Genomic DNA, 23,161 nt, shown 5'->3' with positions numbered 1-23,161 from the left:
GTTGGACCGTCACTCAGAAGACACACTACGATGTTATTGTAGCCTATCCTAACTTTATATCCTCCTGAGGCCCAGAAAGTTTTTTTCAAATAATTTTTTTTATTTTTTTTTCATGTAATCACATTGTTAAGAGCATTAAAAACGAATGAAAATATATATAGGCTATATTTTATTCATATGCTATGACCTCTGTAGTGGACACCAGGACTCGACTGTTTAAAAAATAAAATGACATGAAATTATATAGGCAAAAATAATGGGATTAAAAAAAAAGACATTTATATCTGAATTTATGTCAAAACCTAGATTTTCAAACATCAGAATGTAATTTATTAATATGTATTCGTGTACAAAATGACATATAAACATCTTTTCCTATACTATTTTGCCTGCAAATGCTTCCAACACGCTTGCGTGTCGCGTGAAAAATAGGCGTCGGTTCTATTTCTAGCATGCACGCGTTTTCCGCGCGGCTCCTGCCGCGCCTGAGACGCGCGTGTCACGCAGGCAGTGTGCAAGCTCTAACCTGTTAACATGGGAGCCGAAATAAAAACGTACACGCCACGCTGCTGAGACGCTCACGCCACGCAGCCAGTGTGTCTCCGGCCTTAAAGGTTTCCATTACCTAAGAGAACCGTTTAAGGGATTATATGCAACATTTTAAGGTGCTTTATGCAACCGGGCACAGATATTTATGGGCCATTCTCAAAAATCTGTGCCGTTTGTGTAAATATATATATATATTTTTAAAGTCTAACTACTTAGTCTAACTTTACTAACCCTAAGTCTAACTCGAAAGCACAACATTATTTCAACTTCAATTTCAACTTCAATTGACAATAAAATGAATGGCACATTTCACATTACCCACTAAACAGAGTTAAATCTATAGGAATTCTATAGCATGTTAATTATATCAGTAGCAAATCATGGACCACAAATGGCATTGTTTTCTGCAAATGTCCCTTTTCATAAAAGCTGTTTAGAATTGTGTTTTTAAAACATAGTTACCATTGTGTTTTTCTCAAGATATCAACACAAATCCAAAATCCATTGTTTAATGTTCTTTCCACTAGTTTTCAAAGTCAAGCGGATTTCACAATCTTTAGTTGCATCTTCCATATCTCTTGGTTAGAGTGGATGTGGTCCAGCGGGATTCTGTTTCAGTTCAGTGCAAGTTTGTGGACCTGCTCCCACCAGAGAGGACACTTTAAATCATGTGTCCACGAGCATGCTAGCGCTGATAACAGCAAAATGTTCTTTTGTGTAAGTGATGCTAACTTAGACAACAACAGGACATTTCCAAAGAGCACGCAAGGTTTTCTTCTGTACCCAACAATACATTTTTCAAACAAGGAACTGGTTCAAATGCATCTTCATTGTCTTTGAAGATAAGATGGGACATTCTCATCAGATCGGACTTCAGATGTGCCAGTCAAAGATGGACATTTTCAGTGGACCTTTTTGCTCATCCAGTCCCCCCAGGTCAACAGTAATGGCCAATGCTCTAAACCAGGATCAGATAAAAGCGATAGTGTTGATGGGATAGACTGCATCTTATGTGGCCATCACGATTGAGAGACAAAAACTCATAGGAAAGGTTAATCTCAGGCCCTTATCAATCAATTACATTTGGCTTTGTGGAATTAATGGCATGGCTAGAATTGCTTGGCAGAATTGAAAAGGGTTTGTGTGCTGAACTTGGCATTGGTGTCTCTAGGGGAAATGAAGCTCTTTGTGTTTGAAGCATCACAGCCAAATGGTTCAAACCCCTCTCATAGACGCAGATACTGAGCAAGATAACAGCTTTTCAAATTAATTAGTGCCTCCTCATTCCCAATCAAACGGTTACCTTGTGTCCCTCATGAATCTTTGCAGGAAACGCCACTCTATTGAATTGCAATGTGTGACTTTGTGCGATACATCCTTTGACCATGTTTGATTTATGCGTCTGTGATGTCTACAATCTCATTGCATTCATTTCCTACTTCTTTTCACATCTGCAGGACTTTGTCACCGTAAGTTCGACTCTACCTATACCCCTTCATCCCCGTCCCCTTCGCTTCTTCTTCATGCCATTAGAAAGAAATCATGCAAACCCATTCATCTGTTTATCCCTCTTTTCGTGTCATTTTTAGTTTTACTCTTTCTATCTGTTGTCCGTAATTATGCTCAAGTGTTGTTTCAGGAAGATCATCAATTGTAATGTGAGGCTGAAAAAAAAAAGGCAAAACTTCCAACTAAACTACAAATCTCAGTAGCGTGACAGTAATTGTTTTCAAAACAGAGTAGATATTCCAGTATTCAAAACAGAGTAGGTATTCCAAAGTAGTGGGGTAACATGACTAAATTGTATTGGGAATGCAGTTTTACGGTCAAGTCAATGCCTAAAATATCCACCCACATATGCCTACATATTTATCATTTTCAGCTCCAATTAATTCACTTAAATAGTTGACCTAGGGTATGTTTCCCATACAACGACATACCAGTAATTCGCTGCCTAACTACCATAGAACAATGCATCGTTGAAGAAATCAACTAGCTAGTCACAACTGTTTTCAAAAAACGTGTTGTCACAAATTTGTTTTTAAAACACGTTGGTTAATGATGTTAAGCAGGTGGTGGAGTAATAACTTATTTTAATCAATCTGCTTGAGATCTAATAAATGCCAGATTTTTGCCAGACATGGCATCTGAGGACTGATTCTAATTTTTCTAATAATGAGAAGGCTTGTTCTTATGTACTAGAGTACACACGCACATGCACACTCTTCAAAAACGGCGCTTTAAATTGACAAACTTAGAGATGTAATGTTCGTTGGAACTATATGGTTTCGGGAAACACCAACTCTTTGAACTACGCTGATAACAACGGATCTTGCAACCATAGTTGGCTATCTATGCTTTCGGGAAACGCAACCCTGATCTCACAACATTTTGTTTAGTATTTTGCGAAGTTGTAATTTAATACAAATTTGTACAATGTGTAAACATACATAAAATAAATATAAACATGAAGCAACCCTGAATCTAACCCTCAGTGGGGCGCGAGTAGGTTGTACGAAAACGTACAAATGACATTGAAGAATTCATAGGAATTTACCACCAAATTGCCAAACCGTATAATAGTTAGGAAGTGTCATGCAACTGTGTTGAACATTGTCCATTTAAATGAACCGCTTTGTAAAAAAGTAAAACAATTCACAGAGTTTCATTGATCCCTGTGTGGAATTTGATACCTTCTTCTTTGGGGGGGTGTTTGGATGAATGATATGTGAATGGTATGTATGAGTAGAGATGCCCACTGGTCAGTTGCATCCATTGCAATGCTGTTGTTTCCTAGAATATGACACCAGGGAAATCAGATTTGCAAACAATAACATCCAAGGGCTTGCTAATCTTCTTAAGAGAAGTTAATGAAGGGGGGTGAAAATGAGAAGGGCTTGTCCGTAGCCAGGTTGGACACTGATCTTAGGGCGATCGAATAACAACGGAAGATGAGACCAGGATCTGGGGATTAAGCTGAGGAGATCCCAGAGGAATCAAATGAGAGTTTAGCCTTTAGACTCACAATTTCTCAGCTTAGAGCCAACAACCCCCAAAACTTCAAAAAAGGCGAGGCTTTGAAATGAGAGTAGGTGTCCATAATCCCCTCTGTGGATGCTAATCTATGTACCTAGATTTGGTCCTTCCCTTAGCCTGAGCTTCACAACAATGCTCCTCTCCTCTTGGGCTGCTCAACTTTAGCCTTGTGATGTGTTGATGAAGGTGGAATGGATTAGTTGAGTAGCTGTTCTCTTTAGAGTAGTTCTTTTATTAGATCTCATTAGCTCTCTTGACTAGAATGTAAAGGAAACTTGCTTAGAGTCCATTGTACAGTATTTCATTAGCATCAGAACAATGTTTGATCCATGTTGTCTTCAATCACTTCAATGACCTCACTGGATTTCCAGGGGGTAAGTATGCTCTCTAAGAGTTGTTTTTGGTTATATATCAAGTTTATTAGTAGTGTTTGCTAGGGCAAGCATTCCCATAGTAAAGGAGTGACCTTAGTTATATCTAGGGACCAGAATATCACAGAGACTTTCGGGTGGGCTCTTTTGACTTAGGTCAACCGCACAGATTACTCTAGTAACCACATAGAAACCTGCTAAAACTTCTTATAACACCTTAGTAACCACATAGAGACCACCCGCAATAACCAAACACAGGGTCAAACTTTTAAATGCCAAGGACCCCCAAATATGATGATCCCCTTGCTAAGAAATCCTATTCGTTTAATTTTGGGGAAGATATGAAAAAAAAGTCTTACTGTTAAAATACATTTAGCTTTTTTCCCTCTCACCTTTTCCACAATTTGAAAACACATTATTGTTGCGCTATTTGGATGCACATATTCTTTATCTAATTTCTTTTATATTTCAAACAGTAATGCTATGCGCATATCACTGCTTTTCATTGACCTTTATTAATTCAAGTTACATTAAAAGGGTTTGTCCACGTTTTCAAGAGCACACAATCAAATAATGAGAAGAAGCCAGTGTTACTATATGAAAACATGGTCATGTTGGTTTACACCTTTAGGCATCTTCATGCAGGAGTTCAGCACTCTTGTTCAACATTAATAATTGCAATGATGAGGTATTTAATTCATGCTAATTTGTGTGTCTGGTATGCAAATCTCTCTATATGCACAGGCAGCCGAATGATCATTGTGTGTAATTATAGTGTAATGACACGGCAATTATTAGTTTAACAAACAGGCAGCGCTCCAGCCGCCTCGAGGCGGACATGGACCTCTCCGCAGCTCTCAGCCAATAGGAATGGACGATTGAGCTACTGTGGTATAAAAGGATTAAACTCATGCTTAAGTTTTAGGATAAGGAAGGCTCTTTACATCTTTTCATTGGCCTTTTGTGTGTTTACAAAACAATTTCACAGTGTTGCAGCGTAAATGTGGTTGAAATTTAACAGTTTTGTGAGGTGAGAGGGTGCATAATGTAAAATATAGGCTATATTAAAGAAGTCAGAAATGTTCTCTTTCCTTCTTAATTCTCAGCTCGTGATTTGTGAGACCCGACAGAGGACTTGTTCTCATCTGTGTTTTTGATGGAAAAGACCTAACTGAATTGTCTTTCTGTTTCTTACACTGTAAGAAGTGATCAGTTGACTTAACTTAAAAAGTGAGGAAACCCATTCCCTTGATTTTTAAGGAAATAAACTTAATGTGCAATTGAAAAAAATAAGTTATGTGAACTTGACAATTCCAAGTTTCGCTGACAAGTAAGAGTTACTGAAACAAAAGAAGATGTGTGATCACTTTTTATTTTAAGTTGGACTAACCTAATTTTATTAAATTGGAATCACTTAAAAATGTCAATCTACTTAACTTAAAACTAACAAGTTTATCTGAGTTCGGTCTACTTACTTGAATTGAGGAAACCCATTGCCTTAAAAAAATAAGTAACCACAACTTATTGTATATGTGTACTTATAATTCACTTGTGACTAATGTGATTTAATCTCATTTTATTAATTTCTTTTAAAGTCTACACAAAAATGATGTAGGTGTAAATCCAGGCGTTTCAGCTACCTTTAAGGCAGCATCTTAACCGAAATTGAAGCTTTAGACTTGGTGTCATAAAAATAATGCTCCAAACTCAAAATGCACATTGACTTCAAGAGTTTAGTCTTAGCATGTTTTTAAGCTAAACACTTGATACGCAAATACGCACAATATAATACATAACACATGCTCAAATATTGAGTAAAATATTACAAACAAGCTATTTTTACACATTTCGGTACTGCTTCGTTGCTGTCTTTGGGGTTTCCCACCGAACTTGTCTCAGTGCTTTCTGGGATTTTAGGCATCATTCAAATCTGTGTCATATCCATTATGAAAGAGAAGTTCCCTCAATAGTATTGAATGCACACTTAATGTACATTAAATCTTAAAATATTTTTAAAAACTGTAATAACAGATAATATAATATTAATAAGATAACTTAAGTGTACTTAAAGACTTCCATGACTATGAGCCAGTAAATATGCAACGCTTTGTTTTACAAACAAATTATATGTAACATCTAATTAATTTGCATTACACTGAAAGGTTTTCCTAGTTATGAAACGTGATGAATGACGGATATACTCTTTACCACAAAGACCTTTCCGAAGCGCTATTAGAGTTAGTGTATCTTAATTAAATATATTAATTTGTGTTCCGAAGATGAACAAAAGTCTTACTGGGTTGAACAACATGAGGGAGAGTAATTACTGACAGAGTTTACATTTTGGGGGGAACTAACCCTTTAAGTAGGCTTGCAAAATGGCACTTTTTAATAGTCAAATTAAAACTTTTACTGCTATTATGTTTTAATAATCTTTTGCTGTTTTGCTATTTATTTTAAATAAATACACATATGATTGTACTTAAGTCCTTGAAAGAACTTTATAAACTTAACTATAATTCATTTTCATTTAATTGCAATTAGCATGCAAATTAAGTGTCTGAAAAACTTACATTTATATAAAGTATATATATATATAATATACAGTATATATAAGGTTTATACAAACCTTATTATTTATACATATATTATTTTAAAGTATATTATTTCTGGAATATTTCATAAAAAGTATGAGAAACTTACTTTTCACTAGGAAATTTGAATTTGGTGTTAAATTCTTACGCTATGCTAACATTATGCTACTTTTCTGAATTAAAAATGAATTAAACATTTTTTATAATTTATTTTCTCAATACAGTATATTTATAAGCCACTTTTCTCTTGCTTCATCTGCCAATTTCGATTGTGCTTTTCTGGGATTGCTTTTTCCACAAAGACGTGGTGATATTTGCGATGCTGTCCTGCCTTCATAGGCATTTTGCTAGGTTTTGGAACAAAACATTGGTCTTCCAATAGGGGAAAACTATGCTAAATGCAAATAATAAAATGTGACCCTGCTATATAATTTTGCATATAGGATAGAAAAAATAAAAAGGAGGAGAAAACTCCTATTTGTTATCAGTCAATTATAACTAGTAAATCAACATTTATGCATGTAAAAATGTGAATCTTCCTATTTAGTCTACATTACATTAATAAATGTGCATATTGGTGAACCTGGTGATATAAAAAAGCACATTTTGTTTTGCTTTTCTTTTATACAATAAACAATCTTTATATTGTGTTGGGTCGCCACTTGATGGCTAATGTAATATCTGGGTCCTAAAGCAAAACCCTTTGAGAACAACCCCTTCAATTCCCTTTCAATTCTATCTGAAATTGAAAATATTCAAAGCTTTCAGTATTATCAAACCTCAAATTTGTGATAAGGTCATAAAAGGTGTGTGAGTGTGTGTGTGTGCGTGTGTGTGTGTGTGTGTCACTGCTCTCCCTGTGCAATAATTCAGTGTTGTCCCAGCAGTCATTGTAAGAGGCTGTTAATGTTGCTCTTTTGTGAGGGGCTATGGCCGTTTTTAAACAGCTCCATATGGTGACAAGCATCAGGCTTTGAGTGAGAGTGTGTGTGTGTGTGTGAGGGTCTGCTCTCACCCTCTCCATTGAGCCCGACCACAGAGGAGCACTATAAGCTGTCCTTTCACACCGCCAATAAAAGACAGAGCCTCCATCTGGCACACACTAAACCTCCCTCTCTCACACACACACACACACACACACACACACACACACACACACACACACACACACACACACACACACACACACACACACACACACACACACACACACACACACACACACACACACACACACACACAGGTTTTGCCCCACACATTAGAATTGCGCTGCTTCTTATGCTCGGCTTGATCAAACTGGGGGATTACAAATCTTTTGTTATAGAGTTTTTATGTATGTATTTATTTTTTTATTTTGCTTCTGATGTAGTTGATAAACACGTGGATTTGACATATTCAGGCCCTTTTATTCTTAATTATTATTCATGTTTTGTTTTTCTACGTTTTGTTTGAAAAGCTGTATTTAATAAATCGTTTTTTAAATACAGAAAGCACATTATCATATCCATATGTTTTTTACCCCATTTTATTGTCCACCAACTGTAAATAACTTTGAAAAGTAACAATGCTCTCCACAAGTCTCATGATTGTATGTGTCATTCATGTGCGTAGAAAAGAAGTGCAGTGCGATTCAGAAATGAGTTTTAGCACTTTGCTTAGTTTATTCAAATGTCTTAGCAATCACCTGTATCTGTGTGTCATATCCCCTGTGGAAAAGAAGTGCCTTTAATTGTACTGATCGTGCACTTGTGTTCTTATTAAATGTATATTTTTTAAAAAACTGCTCATGCAGATATTAATAAAACAAAAGGACACTTAAGTGCACTTAAAGCGAGTTCACTTTAATGACTGTTTCACACTTAAGAACAATTTAAAATTGAATTTAATCGTTGAATCATTATTTTCACTGCTTTGAAACAATCTGTATTGTATGAAGCACTATAGAAAAAAAGGTGACTTGACTTAACATTAAAACTTGTAATTACAAATATATTTTAACATAAAAGTTTCAAATAGAAATTACATTAAAATATATTTTAGCTTACCATTAATGCTTGTCAGTACACTTGAACCATTTTTCAAAGACAACAGAATTATAAAATGACACATAAAGATGTACCTAAGTCCTACTTAAGTGGGTCTAAAAAGCACTTGTGTCCAGCTAACTGCATTTAATATAAATTTAAGCTATAACACATTTACATTTATTGGCAATTAACGTGCAATTAAGTGTCTGAAAACATTACATGCAGTTTGCACTTAAGTAGCTATGTACTGTATATTATTTCTGTAATTAGTCCTTTAATTATGTACGACACAAAAATTAAGTTTCTGTCATTAATTTACTCGCCTTGATGTCATTCCAAACCTGTAATACATTCGGAACACAAATGAAGATATTTTTGATGAAATCCGAGAGCTTTCTGTCCCTCCATAGACAGCAATTTAATTACCACTTTCAAGGTCCAGAAAGATAGTAAAGACACTGTTAACCCCCCCCCCCCCCCCCCCCAAAAAAAAAATAACGACTTTACTCAACCGCTTCTTGCTATTGGCCAGCTCCTGCGTCAGCATCACGTGACCAGCGTCGGCCAATAATGAGCCAGCGTTCTGACGTAGAACCAGGAAGTGCTACGTTACCATTATAGGAGAATGACGTGGAAGAAAAGAGATTGTTGAATAAAGCCGTTGTTTGGGGGGGTTCAAACAAAAAGTATTCTCGTCGCTTCATAACATTAAGGTTGAACCACTGGAGTCACATGGACTATTTTAACGATGTCTTTACTACCTTTCTGGGCCTTGAAAGTGGTAATCAAATCGCTGTCTATGGAGGGACAGAAAGTTCTCGGATTTCATCAAAATTAAATATTGTTCCGAAGATGATCGGAGGTCTTATGGGTTTGGAACGACATTCATTTCATTTTGAGTTTTCATTTTTGTGTGAACTATCCCTTTAAAGTGCACTTCACTCCACAAGGGACTGCCCTGCTATAGACATTTGAATGTGATGTTTAAAGGGGTCATATGGCGGTTCTAAAAAAGAACATTATTTTGTGTATTTGGTTTTAGGTTAAAAAAAGTAATTATTTTACACAAACCGTACATTTTTGTTGCTCCTCAAAGCCCCGCCTTTCTGAAACTCGTAAAGCTCATCGTTCTGAAAAGCGCGGTGTGCTCTGATTGGCCAGCGATCCAGTGCATTGTGATTGGCCCGAATACCTTAAGCGTGTGACGGAAAGGTCACGCCCCTTACCATATTTGGAACATCAGCTCCCAAAGCAACAGTGACAGTTGATAATGTCCATACTAAAGCCATCAATTCGAGCCCGAATCTGATCCGGAAAATGCAGATGACCGAGCTGATCGATCAACTTTGCCAGCGCGACTGGAGCCGAACGTATCAGATTGGTAAGATTTTATTCCATTCGGGACATAATTACTGATTATAATGACTTATACTGTCTTTATATCCTCCGAAACATGCGCTGCACACAGTCAAATATTTCGGTTGTACTGTTCTCACTGTTCTCTATTTGGAAGGCCAAACTAAGTAGTTTAATTTCTCAACGAGATTTCTCACAGCGTCTCCACGACACGGCGGCGCCAACAATAATACAGCGAGAGTAAATAAAGTCCCGCGTATACATTTGTGCGGTGTTATGAAACTCTGCCCCACACACTGACGTAGATTTGTGGAGGCGTGTTTAAACGAAGCGTTTTAGGAAGCCTTCACTTTTACAAAGAATATCTCTTTGGGTTTGACACTTTGAGCTTTGTAACTCTGCAGATCTTATACTTGCACTAACAGCTACATAACACACTAAAGAAAGAGGAAAACAAGAAACCGCATCATGTGACCCCTTTAATGCTTCAATACGTTATGCTAACATGTTAGCTACACTAGGTTTTAATTTCCTGTAGGCTGTTCAGTGGATATTGTTTTATTGCATATTGTTTACTAAATGATCCTCGACTTGGGCAGATTGTTGCTCTTCAGGACGGGGCACAGATTGGCCGGAGACCATTTCTCAACGGATTGTGTGTGTGTGAATAAAGCGGGGGCCTGTCCGCCCAGCGAGGCTCTGTAAGAGACGGCTTATGGGGTCAAGGTGGGCTGCCAGCTCTTGCGTGACAAGATACATAGGGCTTTTTGATTCGCTCTTTGGCAGATTACAGGTTGCTATAGTTTCTCTAATGCTCAAATCAAGCATTCAGCTAATCGGCTCAGAATAGGTTAAAGGCTGGTGGCGATTTGGAAGAGATAAAACTTGGTGACAGAAAAATGGGGAGGAGAGTTTGACAAAAGCATGGCTGCTCCGGCTTTGATGTGTCCCTGCGAGGGAATGTGGACGGGCACTGGAGAAACACTCTGAGCTTTTGGCCAAACACGCCGATGTGAAGGAACACAATGGCGACTATGGAGAGCAACAAGGCCCAAAAGAGCTGTGTTATCCTATTACCGATGTTGTTTTCTTGCTTTCTTTCTCTGTCCCGCTCCGGGAATCTCCGACACACGCAATGAATAAAAAAATAACACTTGGACCTCTTCACTCGGACCTGAAGTTTGTAAGTAGCCTGTAACTGTGTCTGTACTCATGCTTTATTCAACATTCTGTGCAGTCTAGGGGAGAAATCATCTTATTTTACATTTCTCATCTCATTTCATCTCTACTTGATGTACAAAAATAAAACTATATGAAATACAAATTTATAAAAAACTATTTGTCATATACAAAAACAAATTAATATGAATGACAAAAAAACCAAACAAAATTACTAACTTTAACAAAAATTTAAATGACAAATGAAAATATACAAATAAAAACTATATGTGACCCTAGATCACAAAACCAGTCACGAGTCGTACGGTATATTTGTGGCAATAGCCAACAATACATTGTATGGGTCAAAATTATTTTTCTTTTATGCCAAAAATCATTTGGATATTAAGTATAGATCATGTTCCATGAAGATATTTAGTAAATTTCCTACCGTAAATATATAAAACATTTATTTTTGTGAGTGAATGCAGCACAATCGAGAACATAATACACAACTTTAAAGGAGATTTTCTCAATGTTTTGATTTCTTTGCACCCTCAGATTCCAGACTTTCAAATAGTTGTATCTCGGCCAAATATTGTCCTATCGTAACAAACCATACATCAATTGAAAGCTTATTCATTCAGCTTCCATGTGATGTATAAATCTCCATTTCAAATAATTGACCCATGTGACTGGTTTTGTGGTCCAGGGTCACATACAGTATCTGTCATGATCCGGCCTTCTTGTCCTTGATTTCCCCTAGTCTTGAGGCTGGATCATGACAGACCCGTGTTTTGTGTACAAGCGCTGGTCTGTTGTTTGGGCCATGTGCTTGTGTTGTCTCGTTATGTAACTCCGCCCCCTTGTTACCCTTGTCTTGTCATTAGTGTCTAGTCGGTTGCACCTGTCCTCGTCATTAGTGTTCCCTATATAAACCCCTTGTGTTTGCTGTTCTGTGTCGGTTCATTGTTTGACATTGTGTGTATCAAGCTGTGAGTAACCTGTTGAGAGTCCTGTCTTCAAGAAGTGTCTGTTCCTGTTGTAGCTGTGAGTTTACTGTCTGAGTATTAGTCTTGTCCTGCCTTGTTTTGCCCCATCGTGGGTTTTTGTTTTCTGTTTTTGTCCATTAATAAACCCTGTGAGAATCAGTTGCTGTCTGCTATTGGGTTCATCCTTTAGCCACATAACAGTATCTCAATGATTTTGGTTAAATCTGCAGCCCTGTTTTTATCTAAATAAATAAATGAAATTATTATACTTTTATATTAAAATACATTAAAAAAAGTAACAATGATTATTAATAAAAAATGTATAAATCATTTGTATAATCACAAACAAATACAAGAAAATAATACTTCAGATCATCAGCATTATGAAGTTAGCTCTAATGTCCCTTTCTTCGTGTGAGATGGTGTTATGGGTTGAGGTCCATTATGTTTCGGTCAGCTGGGACGCAGGGTTGAACAGCAGCAGGGCAGGCGTCCTTGGGTTTGGCCTCAGTGAGCTAACATTGTGCTGAATTAGCTGCTATGCTAATGACTCAGCACTGTTCTCATTCATTCATATGGAGCCAAATCTGCTTATGCAAATGATCCCAAACACAGCTTTGATAGATGTGGCATAAATGGCCTTCACATACAGTGACCAGTTTTGGACTTTGGAGTTTTAAGGCACACTTAAAGTAGCAGTCCGTTATTTTAATTTCATTCGAAATTTACAAAATGTATATAACAAGCAATACATCATGAATCTATTTTCCAAATCGTGTAAGGTTGTGTTCACACTTGTAGTTTGTTTCACAAAAACATTTAGTCCTGGTCTGCTTAGCGTTCAGAATGGCATTTTTAACAGAGCAATCGCAGCAGAGTTCGTTTTAATCAAACCAAACATGCCAAGTGTGAACACAGCCGAAGTGTGAACGCTGCCATCCTGAAAAGATGAGTCTCAGTCCGCTTCCAAACGAACTCTGGTGCGGTGCGACTGAAATATGAACGCAACACAAACCAAAGACATGTAAACAAACCAAAAACAGGACATGATGTCACAAGATGTGATCCTAAAAAGGACAGAATGATCAAGGAAACCTGTTTTTTCTCATTATAGTCTTGATGTTGCCCATCACAGTTCAGTACAGGCATCAGAACCGCGTCTCCTCGCAGCGTGTGTGTGTGTGTGTGTGTGTGTGATGTAGGGATTCCTGCCGCAGTTTTTACACAGATAAGCTCTTCATGAGTTCTCAGAAATGTGAATTAAAGAAATTAAATTAAGAAATTAAATATGAATGCAACACAGACCAAAGACATGTAAACAAACCATAAACGGGACACGTTACAATCAATCACATCGATCAATTACGGCCGTATGCGAGTCTAGTTCCGGTGGAAGAGTGACCCCTGACCCAACCCAATGACATAATGACGAACACAGAAGCTTATGGCGCTTTTCCACTGCATGGTACGGAACGGTACGGCTCGCTTTAAATGGTACCACCTCTGTTGAGGTTCCAAGCGTACTGTACCGATACTAAAATGTGACGTGAACACACTGCAGATCACTGATTGGTCAGACAGAATCGTCACTACCAGCGTCATTGTATTTGCGAGACATCAAACCCGCTAGATTTAAATAGCCAGTAACAGCCACCGCTGTAGCACCTGTTTTAAAACTACTTGCTTGAAGAAAAAAGAAAACTTCCAAAAAAGAAATGGCTGAATCGTGGTCAGTGGACGAAGTGCAGACGTTCCTCTCGTTGGTTGCCCAGGAGCGGATAAACTATAACGGTCCGACTATAATCCCACCCACTTTGAAGCGGTACTAACTGCAATGGAAAAGCAAACCGAGCTAGTGCGAACCGAGCCGTGCGAAGCGAGCCGAACTGTGCCGGGCCGAGCCGAACCGTACTGAGTCGTACCAGCAGTGGAAAAGTGAAGCGAGCCGAACTGTGCCGGGCCGAGCCGAACCGTACTGAGCCGTACCAGCAGTGGAAAAGTGAAGCGAGCCGAACTGTGCCGTGCCGAGCCGAACCGTACTGAGTCGTACCAGCAGTGGAAAAGTGAAGCGAGCCGAACTGTGCCGGGCCGAGCCGAACCGTACTGAGCCGTACCAGCAGTGGAAAAGCGCCATTAGAGGAAAGAGCAAAACACTGGGTACAATTATTTAAAGTCCCCGTGAACCGGAAGTTGCAAACGACTTTTCTCCAGTGTTGTGACGTATTTCCGAGAGAAACTGAATACTAAATTAGGCAAAATAGTGGGCGTGGCTTTTTTCCCAACTAGCACCCGATTGGATCTAGAAAAGTAGGTGTTTTCATTCAGCCTGTCTACTGTCAGTTGGAGGGGCGTGGTTACGGATGTTAAGAAGACGCCCAAACCGTGAAACCTACGTCATCAGGGAAGGTCCTCCAATGCAGAGGGGAGGGGAAATTTCAGATTATGATTAAAGATTACGAAGCCAAAAAATTTGTTTGTGTGGATTGACTTGCATGGATGAATTGTTCACCACAAAATGATCAATTTAGGCAAACAAAGTAAGTATGGTCAATTTTGAATTCATGGGGACTTTAAAGAGAAATTAGTGGGAGGAGCTTGAGTTTGAACAGTGAGAGTCGACTCTCACCTAAGCTTACGCTACTCCTACATCCTACGTCATGCGTCGGGTCAGGGGTCATTCGTCATGCGTCGGGTCAGGGGTCATTCGTCATGCGTCGGGTCAGAAGTCCCTATTTTTCTTACAAAAATGCAAGAGGGCGTCTCACGTGAGTTCAGAGCTTACGGTAGCGCAGGAGTCTCATTAAGCCCAGGTGGGACGTGCAGCCTGAACACATCACGTGTGTGATTGACAGCAGCGTGGTGATTGACAGCTGGTGTGTTTGCCTGCGTGTGTTGCAGACGGCGCTCCACTGGGCGGTCAAGCAGGGCTGTGTGGAGACGGTGGACATGATGGTGCGCTCCGGAGCGGACGTCAACCAGAGAGCGGTGAGAGCTGACAGGAGCCGGTGTCCCAACTGACACACTCGCATTTACACCTCTGCAGGGGCCCACACACAACACACACCACAACACACACCGCTCTCACGGACAAATGAACACCTTCTCACGCCAGCGCTCTGTGCTCTCATGAGCCGCTCAGGTTGGATAATATAATGTGTGTGTTTGTGTATAATTAAACCATAGTTCTCTTTAATACGAGCCCTTAGGTCACAGACTTCCCCACACATGTATTCCTGCTTTAGCTCGATGTGGATAATCGGCTGTTTGCTGCTTCTTCTGTTAATCAAACACAAGGTTAAGAGGATGTTTGTTTAGCTCAGAATTGAAGTTGAATGTATAACCTCCCTCTCTCTTTGCATAAACATGACCTCATGTTTATTTATTCTGGATATACCAACAGTCCAGCAGTGAAAGCTCTGGCCTCACCCCCAGCTCATGCATATTATAATTCACTGTATCTTATCTCGTCACATTGTGGGTTGGAGAAGTGCAATACTGACAGGATCTTTGTGCCTCTGGCAGCCCCCCGTCCCGACCCCCAACCTTTATTTGGAGCTCTATTTTTATCACCCGCCGCATCACGGTCCCTCTGAGGAGGTTATTTCAGTCCAGATCCTGCTACGGTTTAGAGAGTCCAATTCAACCCTTTGCAAATTGGCCGTTTATGTAAGTGTGGAAATCCAAGAATGTGTTTATGGTCAATGACAAAAAAGATCAAAGAAAAAGCTTTTAAGTTCTTAAAATCACATGAATATGATCTTTTTATTCATGTTGGTTTTTACACATAAAAAAAAGAAGATATTTATACCCTTTTTAACAATAACTATAAAACTGAAAGTCGTGTAACCAATAAAAACAAAACAAAAAAAACTTTAATTACACGTGAATGTACACATCCTAATTATTAATATGAATTATTATTATTTTAAGGTTAAAATGTTTAATTTAATATTTATTTGTAAATATTTCAAATAAATGTATATATTTTTTAAAATCTTATAAAGGTTTTATAACTTTTTTTTCCCTCTATACGCTTTTTAATAACAATTTCTCATTGTTGCCATTACAGCAACTAGATAGATATTTGTATTCAAAATATCAATTCAGAAATCGAAAACATGTTCATTATAGTAGATGTTTGAAAAAAGCCATATATGGAAATATTGAAAAAAAAAAAAAAATCTAGTTGTAAAATCAGAGGAGTGAAAGAGTTTACTTAATGTTTTCTCTCATTTCTTTTTCTACTTTAATCTCCCCTCCCTCCGTCTCATTGAAGATAATGTTTAAAGCCTTCACAGGCACAGTCAAGCACTTCTTATTGCCTTCATAATTACATAATTAACTTTTGCTCTCTAATCGTTATGGGGCTAATGGTGCTCTTCAAGTGCAGTCTCCTCTGGGCAGAAATGGAAGAAAAAAATCAATAATCCATGGAACGGCGTCAGGGTCTGGATACGCCTCACTGTGATTCACAAACACACGAGGCGGAGATTTCTGTTTTACTTTCCCTTCACCTCTGTTGATGGACTTCTTTGTGTTTCATTATGATGTAGTTTAGACTTGCAATGACAGTCTCCCTCTCTCTCTGTGTGTGTGTGTGTGTGTGTGTGTGTGTGTGTGTGTGTGTGTTTGTGTTTAAGTTAAAGTGCCCCTTTTATGCTATTTTAAAGATTTTGTTTTGAACAGGTTTACATGCATCAAAGGTAAACAAAATAAAATAAAATTTAATTTTCTCATAATATACATTGTAGCATCACCTAATTTCTCAAAGAGTCGGAAAACGGTAAACTAGAAAATTCTGTCTCTAAAGTCTCTCTACTCTGATTGAACAGTCGGCCCCAGTGATTGATTTACAGTGTTATAATTGGTCACATGGCCTAGTCTGTTGTTATTGGTCTACTCTGCTCTGATTGGTCAGATGGTCCAGTCTGTTCTGATTGGTCTACTCTTCTCTGATTGGTCAGATGATCCAGTCTGTTGTGATTGGTCTACTCTGCTCTGATTGGTCACATGCCCTAGTCTGTTGTGATTGGTCTACTCTGCTCGGATTGGTCAGATGGTCCAGTCTGTTCTGATTGGTCAGATGATCCAGTCTGTTCTGATTGGTCTACTCTGCTCTGATTGGTCAGATGATCCAGTCTGTTGTGATTGGTCTAGTCTGCTCTGATTGGTCACATGCCCTAGTCTGTTGTGATTGGTCTACTCTGCTCTGATTGGTCAGATGATCCAGTCTGTTCTGATTTGTCTACTCTACTCTGATTGGTCAGATGGTCCAGTCTGTTCTGATTGGTCTACTCTGCTCTGATTGGTCAGATGGTCCAGTCTGTCCTGATTGGTCTACTCTGCTCTGATTGGTCACATGCCCTAGTCTGTTGTGATTAGTCTACTCTGCTCTGATTGGTCAGATGATTCAGTCTGTTCTGATTGGTCTACTCTGCTCTGATTGGTCAGATGATCCAGTCTGTTGTGATTGGTCTACTCTGCTCTGATTGGTCATATGCCCTAGTCTGTTCTGATTGGTCTACTCTGCTCTGATTGGTCACATGCCCTAGTCTGTTGTGATTGGTCTACTCTGCTCTGATTGGTCAGATGATCCAGTCTGTTGTGATTGGTCTACTCTGCTCTGATTGGTCACATGCCCTAGTCTGTTGTGATTGGTCTACTCTGCTCTGATTGGTCAGATTATCCAGTCTGTTCTGATTGGTCTACTCTGCTCTGATTTTTGTCACATGCCCTAGTCTGTTGTGATTGGTCTACTCTGCTCTGATTGGTCAGATGATCTAGTCTGTTGTGATTGGTCAGATGATCCAGTCTGTTGTGATTTGTCAGATGATCCAGTCTGTTGTGAATGGTCTACTCTGCTCTGATTGGTCAGATTATCCAGTCTGTTCTGATTGGTCTACTCTGCTCTGATTAGTCACATGCCCTAGTCTGTGGTGATTGGTCTACTCTGCTCTGATTGGTCAGATGATCCAGTCTGTTGTGATTGGTCTACTCTGCTCTGATTGGTCAGATGATCCAGTCTGTTGTGATTGGTCTACTCTGCTCTGATTGGTCACATGCCCTAGTCTGTGGTGATTGGTCTACTCTGCTCTGATTGGTCAGATGATCCAGTCTGTTGTGATTGGTCTACTCTGCCCTGATTGGTCACATGCCCTAGTCTCTGGTGATTGGTCTACTCTGCTCTGATTGGTCAGATGATCCAGTCTGTTGTGATTGGTCTACTCTGCTCTGATTGGTCAGATGATCCAGTCTGTTGTGATTGGTCAGATGATCCAGTCTGTTGTGATTGGTCTACTCTGCTCTGATTGGTCCGATGATCCAGTCTGTTGTGATTGCTCTACTCTGCTCTGATTGGTCAGATGATCCAGTCTGTTGTGATTGGTCTACTCTGCTCTGATTGGTCAGATGGTCCAGTCTGTTCTGATTGGTCAGATGGTCCAGTCTGTTCTGATTGGTCTACTCTGCTCTGATTGGTCACATGCCCTAGTCTGTTGTGATTGGTCTACTCTGCTCTGATTGGTCAGATGATCCAGTCTGTTCTGATTGGTCTACTCTGCTCTGATTGGTCACATGCCCTAGTCTGTTGTGATTGGTCTACTCTGCTCTGATTAGTCAGATGATCCAGTCTGTTGTGATTGGTCTACTCTGCTCTGATTGGTCAGATGATCCAGTCTGTTGTGATTGGTCAGATGATCCAGTCTGTTGTGATTGGTCTACTCTGCTCTGATTGGTCAGATGATCTAGTCTGTTGTGATTGGTCAGATGATCCAGTCTGTTGTGATTTGTCAGATGATCCAGTCTGTTGTGATTGGTCTACTCTGCTCTGATTGGTCACATGCCCTAGTCTGTTGTGATTGGTCTACTCTGCTCTGATTGGTCAGATTTTCCAGTCTGTTCTGATTGGTCTACTCTGCTCTGATTGGTCACATGCCCTAGTCTGTTGTGATTGGTCTTCTCTGCTCTGATTCGTCAGATTATCCAGTCTGTTGTGATTGGTCTACTCTGCTCTGATTGGTCACATGCCCTAGTCTGTGGTGATTGGTCTACTCTGCTCTGATTGGTCAGATGATCCAGTCTGTTGTGATTGGTCTACTCTGCTCTGATTGGTCAGATGATCCAGTCTGTTGTGATTGGTCTACTCTGCTCTGATTGGTCACATGCCCTAGTCTGTGGTGATTGGTCTACTCTGCTCTGATTGGTCAGATGATCCAGTCTGTTTTGATTGGTCTACTCTGCTCTGATTGGTCAGATGATCCAGTCTGTTGTGATTGGTCTACTCTGCTCTGATTGGTCAGATGATCCAGTCTGTTGTGATTGGTCTACTCTGCTCTGATTGGTCAGATGATCCAGTCTTTTGTGATCAAGGTTATAATCGTTAACGAAAACGAACGAAAAAACGAAAACTAGGTGGGAAAAAACATTGTCGTTAACTGAAATAAAAATAAAAACGAGGCATTACAAAAAAACGATAACTAACTAAAACTGTAATGTGTGTTTGGCAAAACTAACTAAAATAAAATAAAATTATAGAGTAAATGTCCTTAGTTTTCGTCTTTGTCAATGTCTTGGGCCGCCGCCATAGACAGTAAAAGAAATGGACAGAGCGATCTCATTGGAACTCAGTTGAGACAGTTGAAGCCCACTTTTAGCGATTTTTGAGAACTTCCGTTCCTGACGCGCAGACTCAGACCGACTCAAACTAAGCTTGATGACGTGAGCAACCTGTCTGACAGACGTTAATCTTCTAGTAGCTGTGCGTGAAAACTGCCAACGTTAATCTTGCAGAGACGGGGAACTTGAGCAAAGAGTTCTTTGGCGTGAGTGAGCAGGAGTAAGTAAGCCGGCCGGCTTCAACTTCCGGTCGATGGGATTACCCCCTTGGCCGCCGCACCGGCCGCCACAAAATTGCATTTCGTTATTCATTTTTTAAAAACGCAGCGTGTTCGTTCAGCTGCATTTCCTTTCCCTGCTCTCTCTCTCACATACACGCGGCGCGCACACACACACACACAGCCCCTCCCCCTCCGTGCACACCGCGTCTCCATGAAAACGAGTGTTCGTTGAAAGCAAGTTAAAGGTTGGTATCTCGTGAACACCTTTACACAATCACACATTCAAAAGTGGCATAACAAAATATTTTAAATTCTGAATACAATTTTGTCAGTGTGTTAATGTCGACCCGAGAAGCGATTGCGGCTTCTTTAGTAATGCTGTTGGGTTGTCGATGTCAAAACACGATATAAGCTGTGATTCAAATTAGCTAAATAATGTTATGTCATTTTTTAACTCTTACACTGAATGTTTGCTGCTTCAATCCAGATGAGTATTGTATAGGGTAAATTTAGTATGGGTGTGAAAATTGTACAGCTGTGGGATTTGTATGGGGTGTGCATTTTGTATAGAAGATGTACGTGTAACGTAGATTTTTGGTACGGCGTATGGATTTTGTAGAGGTAAAGAGATTGAGCTCCTAGCAATGTCTTGTGAGGCTCATAAATGTGTTGATACGCCGTTCATGTGTGTCTTCTTTAGTCTGTTGGCTATTTAGGTTTTTTCCTGGCACACCTCACTTACACATTTTGCACTTACTGCTGAGTCTTGTGTAGACTGTTTACATATTTGTGCTCGTACATTTTATGTAGCTACTCGTGTTATTGTTGAATACATATTTCTAAAATTGTATGATGTTTTTGTTGACTTATTATTACACAATACTTTTTTCGGACCTTTTTGAATCTTGCCCCTGACAAATAACCAAAATTACAAAAAAAGACTAAAACTAACACTAAAACTAATAAAAACTAAACTAAAACTAAGCATTTTCAAAAAAAAAAAAAAAAAATCTAAACTAGCTAACCCACTTTAAAAACTAATTAAAACTAAACTGAATTTGAAAACAAAAAGTCAAAACGAAATAAAAATAAAAACTAATGAAAAATGCAAAACTATAATAACCTTGGTTGTGATTGGTCTACTCTGCTCTGATTGGTCAGATGATCCAGTCTGTTGTGATTGGTCAGATGATCCAGTCTGTTGTGATTGGTCTACTCTGCTCTGATTGGTCACATGCCCTAGTCTGTTGTGATTGGTCTACTCTGCTCTGATTGGTCAGATGATCCAGTCTGTTGTGATTGGACAACCGCTTAGAGTGCGTGTCATTATCACGGCCATTATCATATCTGAATTTCAGATCCGGATCTTCCTCATCACTGTGATACGAACAGTAACGATGGTGTCGGTTGTAATGTATCAACTCAAGCCAGAGTCTCATTCTTTTGAAATGCATGCAAAGTGGATTAACCAAACTCTTCCAGGCCTCGGCGACAACCAGTGTTTGAGGGTCAAAGACGTTGTGCGCGAGCAGCCAATAAAATAGGCTGGCATTATGCAAATTATGCATTGCTATGCAGGTTTGCAACAGGAAGTGAGACTATAGAATTATTGACGACTCATGTCAGCAGTTCATAATAAATACTTTCTTTTAGGAGACAATAACTTTTAACAATAACAATTTGTTCTGCACGTCGATCTTTAAAACTTTGCAGACCTTTCACATTCACAGACAGCTGCATGAAAAGGTAATATTTGAAAAAGCATAATAGAGGCCCTTTTGACGTTAATTCCTTATATGAGAATTTACAGGGGTATGGACAATTTCATACATTTATAAAAAAAATGAAATTAATTTTAATAAATTGATGTATAATGTCGCCTGTCTCCTTTTTTTTTTCTTTTGCATTTCCGATGCCTTCACCTGGCTTTCCAGCATGTAAGTGAACACCTCATTTTATCCAGTTTCACATATTCAGAAAACGCAAGTTCTAATAAGCACAAAACAGATCCTGAGATTTCCTTCTCTGAGAAGAATACATGCAGTGTTCCCATAAGATTTGGCCTAAACATGATATCATAGAAGGTAGCATAATATTGTGTTTAGAAGTAAATCCATGATGCTTTAAAATGTTGTAGGCAGCTCAATGGGTTTGGGAACAGAGCCGTAGACTTAGATTTATGCTCCTCATATGAAGGAAATACTTCCAAAGCCAAATTGCCCATCAGTGTGAAATTAAGTTCTTGACCCATCTTGTGCTATGTACTCTATGCTTATTCTGTTTCTATAATCTTCTCTGGCTTTTTCTGGCAAATGGGAGCCCACTCTGGGTCTTGATGACAGCCTTCTTTCTTCATTCTTTCTACAGGGGGTGAGTTTGATTTCATTACACCTGTGAAATGAAGCAGGATTTAGAAGAAATATGCTTTAGAGTCTGAGTGCAGTCATTGGCTGTCCACTTATCAGAGGATTGTGGGACTGCTAAGAGCTGGCACGCTACTGAGGATCAAATCCCTTTTCCCTTGCCGAGCACTGAACAAATAGGTTTTATTAAACATTCAAAATGCAGATAGTATGAGATTAAGTTACAAACCTTGGAAGTAATGGTGCTTTAATGCTGTAGTCAGTCCGAGTAGCACAGGAAGTATTGGAAGTGAAATGCATTTCAGAAGTTGAATATGAAAATTTTCATCTTTTCATTATGTGAAGCTCATCACTATTAGTGTTTACACTGTTTAGATGTCCTAAATGACAGACTATATACACACAGGCATCAAATTCATAGTGTTTTATAAAAGGATTTAGTATACATACTTCACATAGAAAACAGAAATATCATTCCTGGATAAAAACAATTATTGATCAGAATTTGCAGACCTCCTTAGTTCATTACCTGGAACGAACAAACTTACAATGCAATATAGCTTTCTTTTTTTTTGCATTAAAGTTAACATGAAGTCATATAGTAGAAATAAAAGAGAGTTGAGAATGCATCTAGAAATGTGATTGATTATGCTACTGTTAGTATACGTGCCACTGTAAAAGTAAAGTACAGTAGCCTGAGGAACAGTGTATCTGGATTTAAGAGTAGGAGTGCAGTCCCTTGTGAAAAAGAAGTTCACGTTAGCATACTTTTAAAAAAAGTACTTATCACAGAAATAATATAGGTTACTTTAAAAGAATATACGTAAGAATGAAAAGAATGTAATTTGTTTGGACACTTAAATGTATGTTAATTGAAAAT

The 23,161-nt window shown here is 38.9% G+C and overlaps 1 protein-coding gene across 1 annotated transcript in view; it reads left to right on the top strand.

The window, feature by feature from the left end:
* The window catches only part of LOC130080384 (uncharacterized), a 132,056-nt gene that overhangs the window by 71,273 nt on the left and 37,622 nt on the right, over window positions 1-23,161 (top strand). Inside the window, exon 7 of the mRNA XM_056245737.1 lies at window positions 14,982-15,068. Within this exon, the coding sequence (XP_056101712.1) occupies window positions 14,982-15,068 (87 nt within the window). The remainder of the gene's footprint in view (window positions 1-14,981; window positions 15,069-23,161) is intronic.

This window comes from Rhinichthys klamathensis, unplaced genomic scaffold (genome assembly GCF_029890125.1).
Source record: "Rhinichthys klamathensis goyatoka isolate OS25496 unplaced genomic scaffold, OSU_Roscu_1.1 h1tg000033l_1, whole genome shotgun sequence".
Taxonomy (NCBI): domain Eukaryota; kingdom Metazoa; phylum Chordata; class Actinopteri; order Cypriniformes; family Leuciscidae; genus Rhinichthys; species Rhinichthys klamathensis.
The sequence above is the reverse complement of the archived record's forward strand: the minus strand, read 5'-3'. Positions and strand labels throughout refer to the sequence as shown.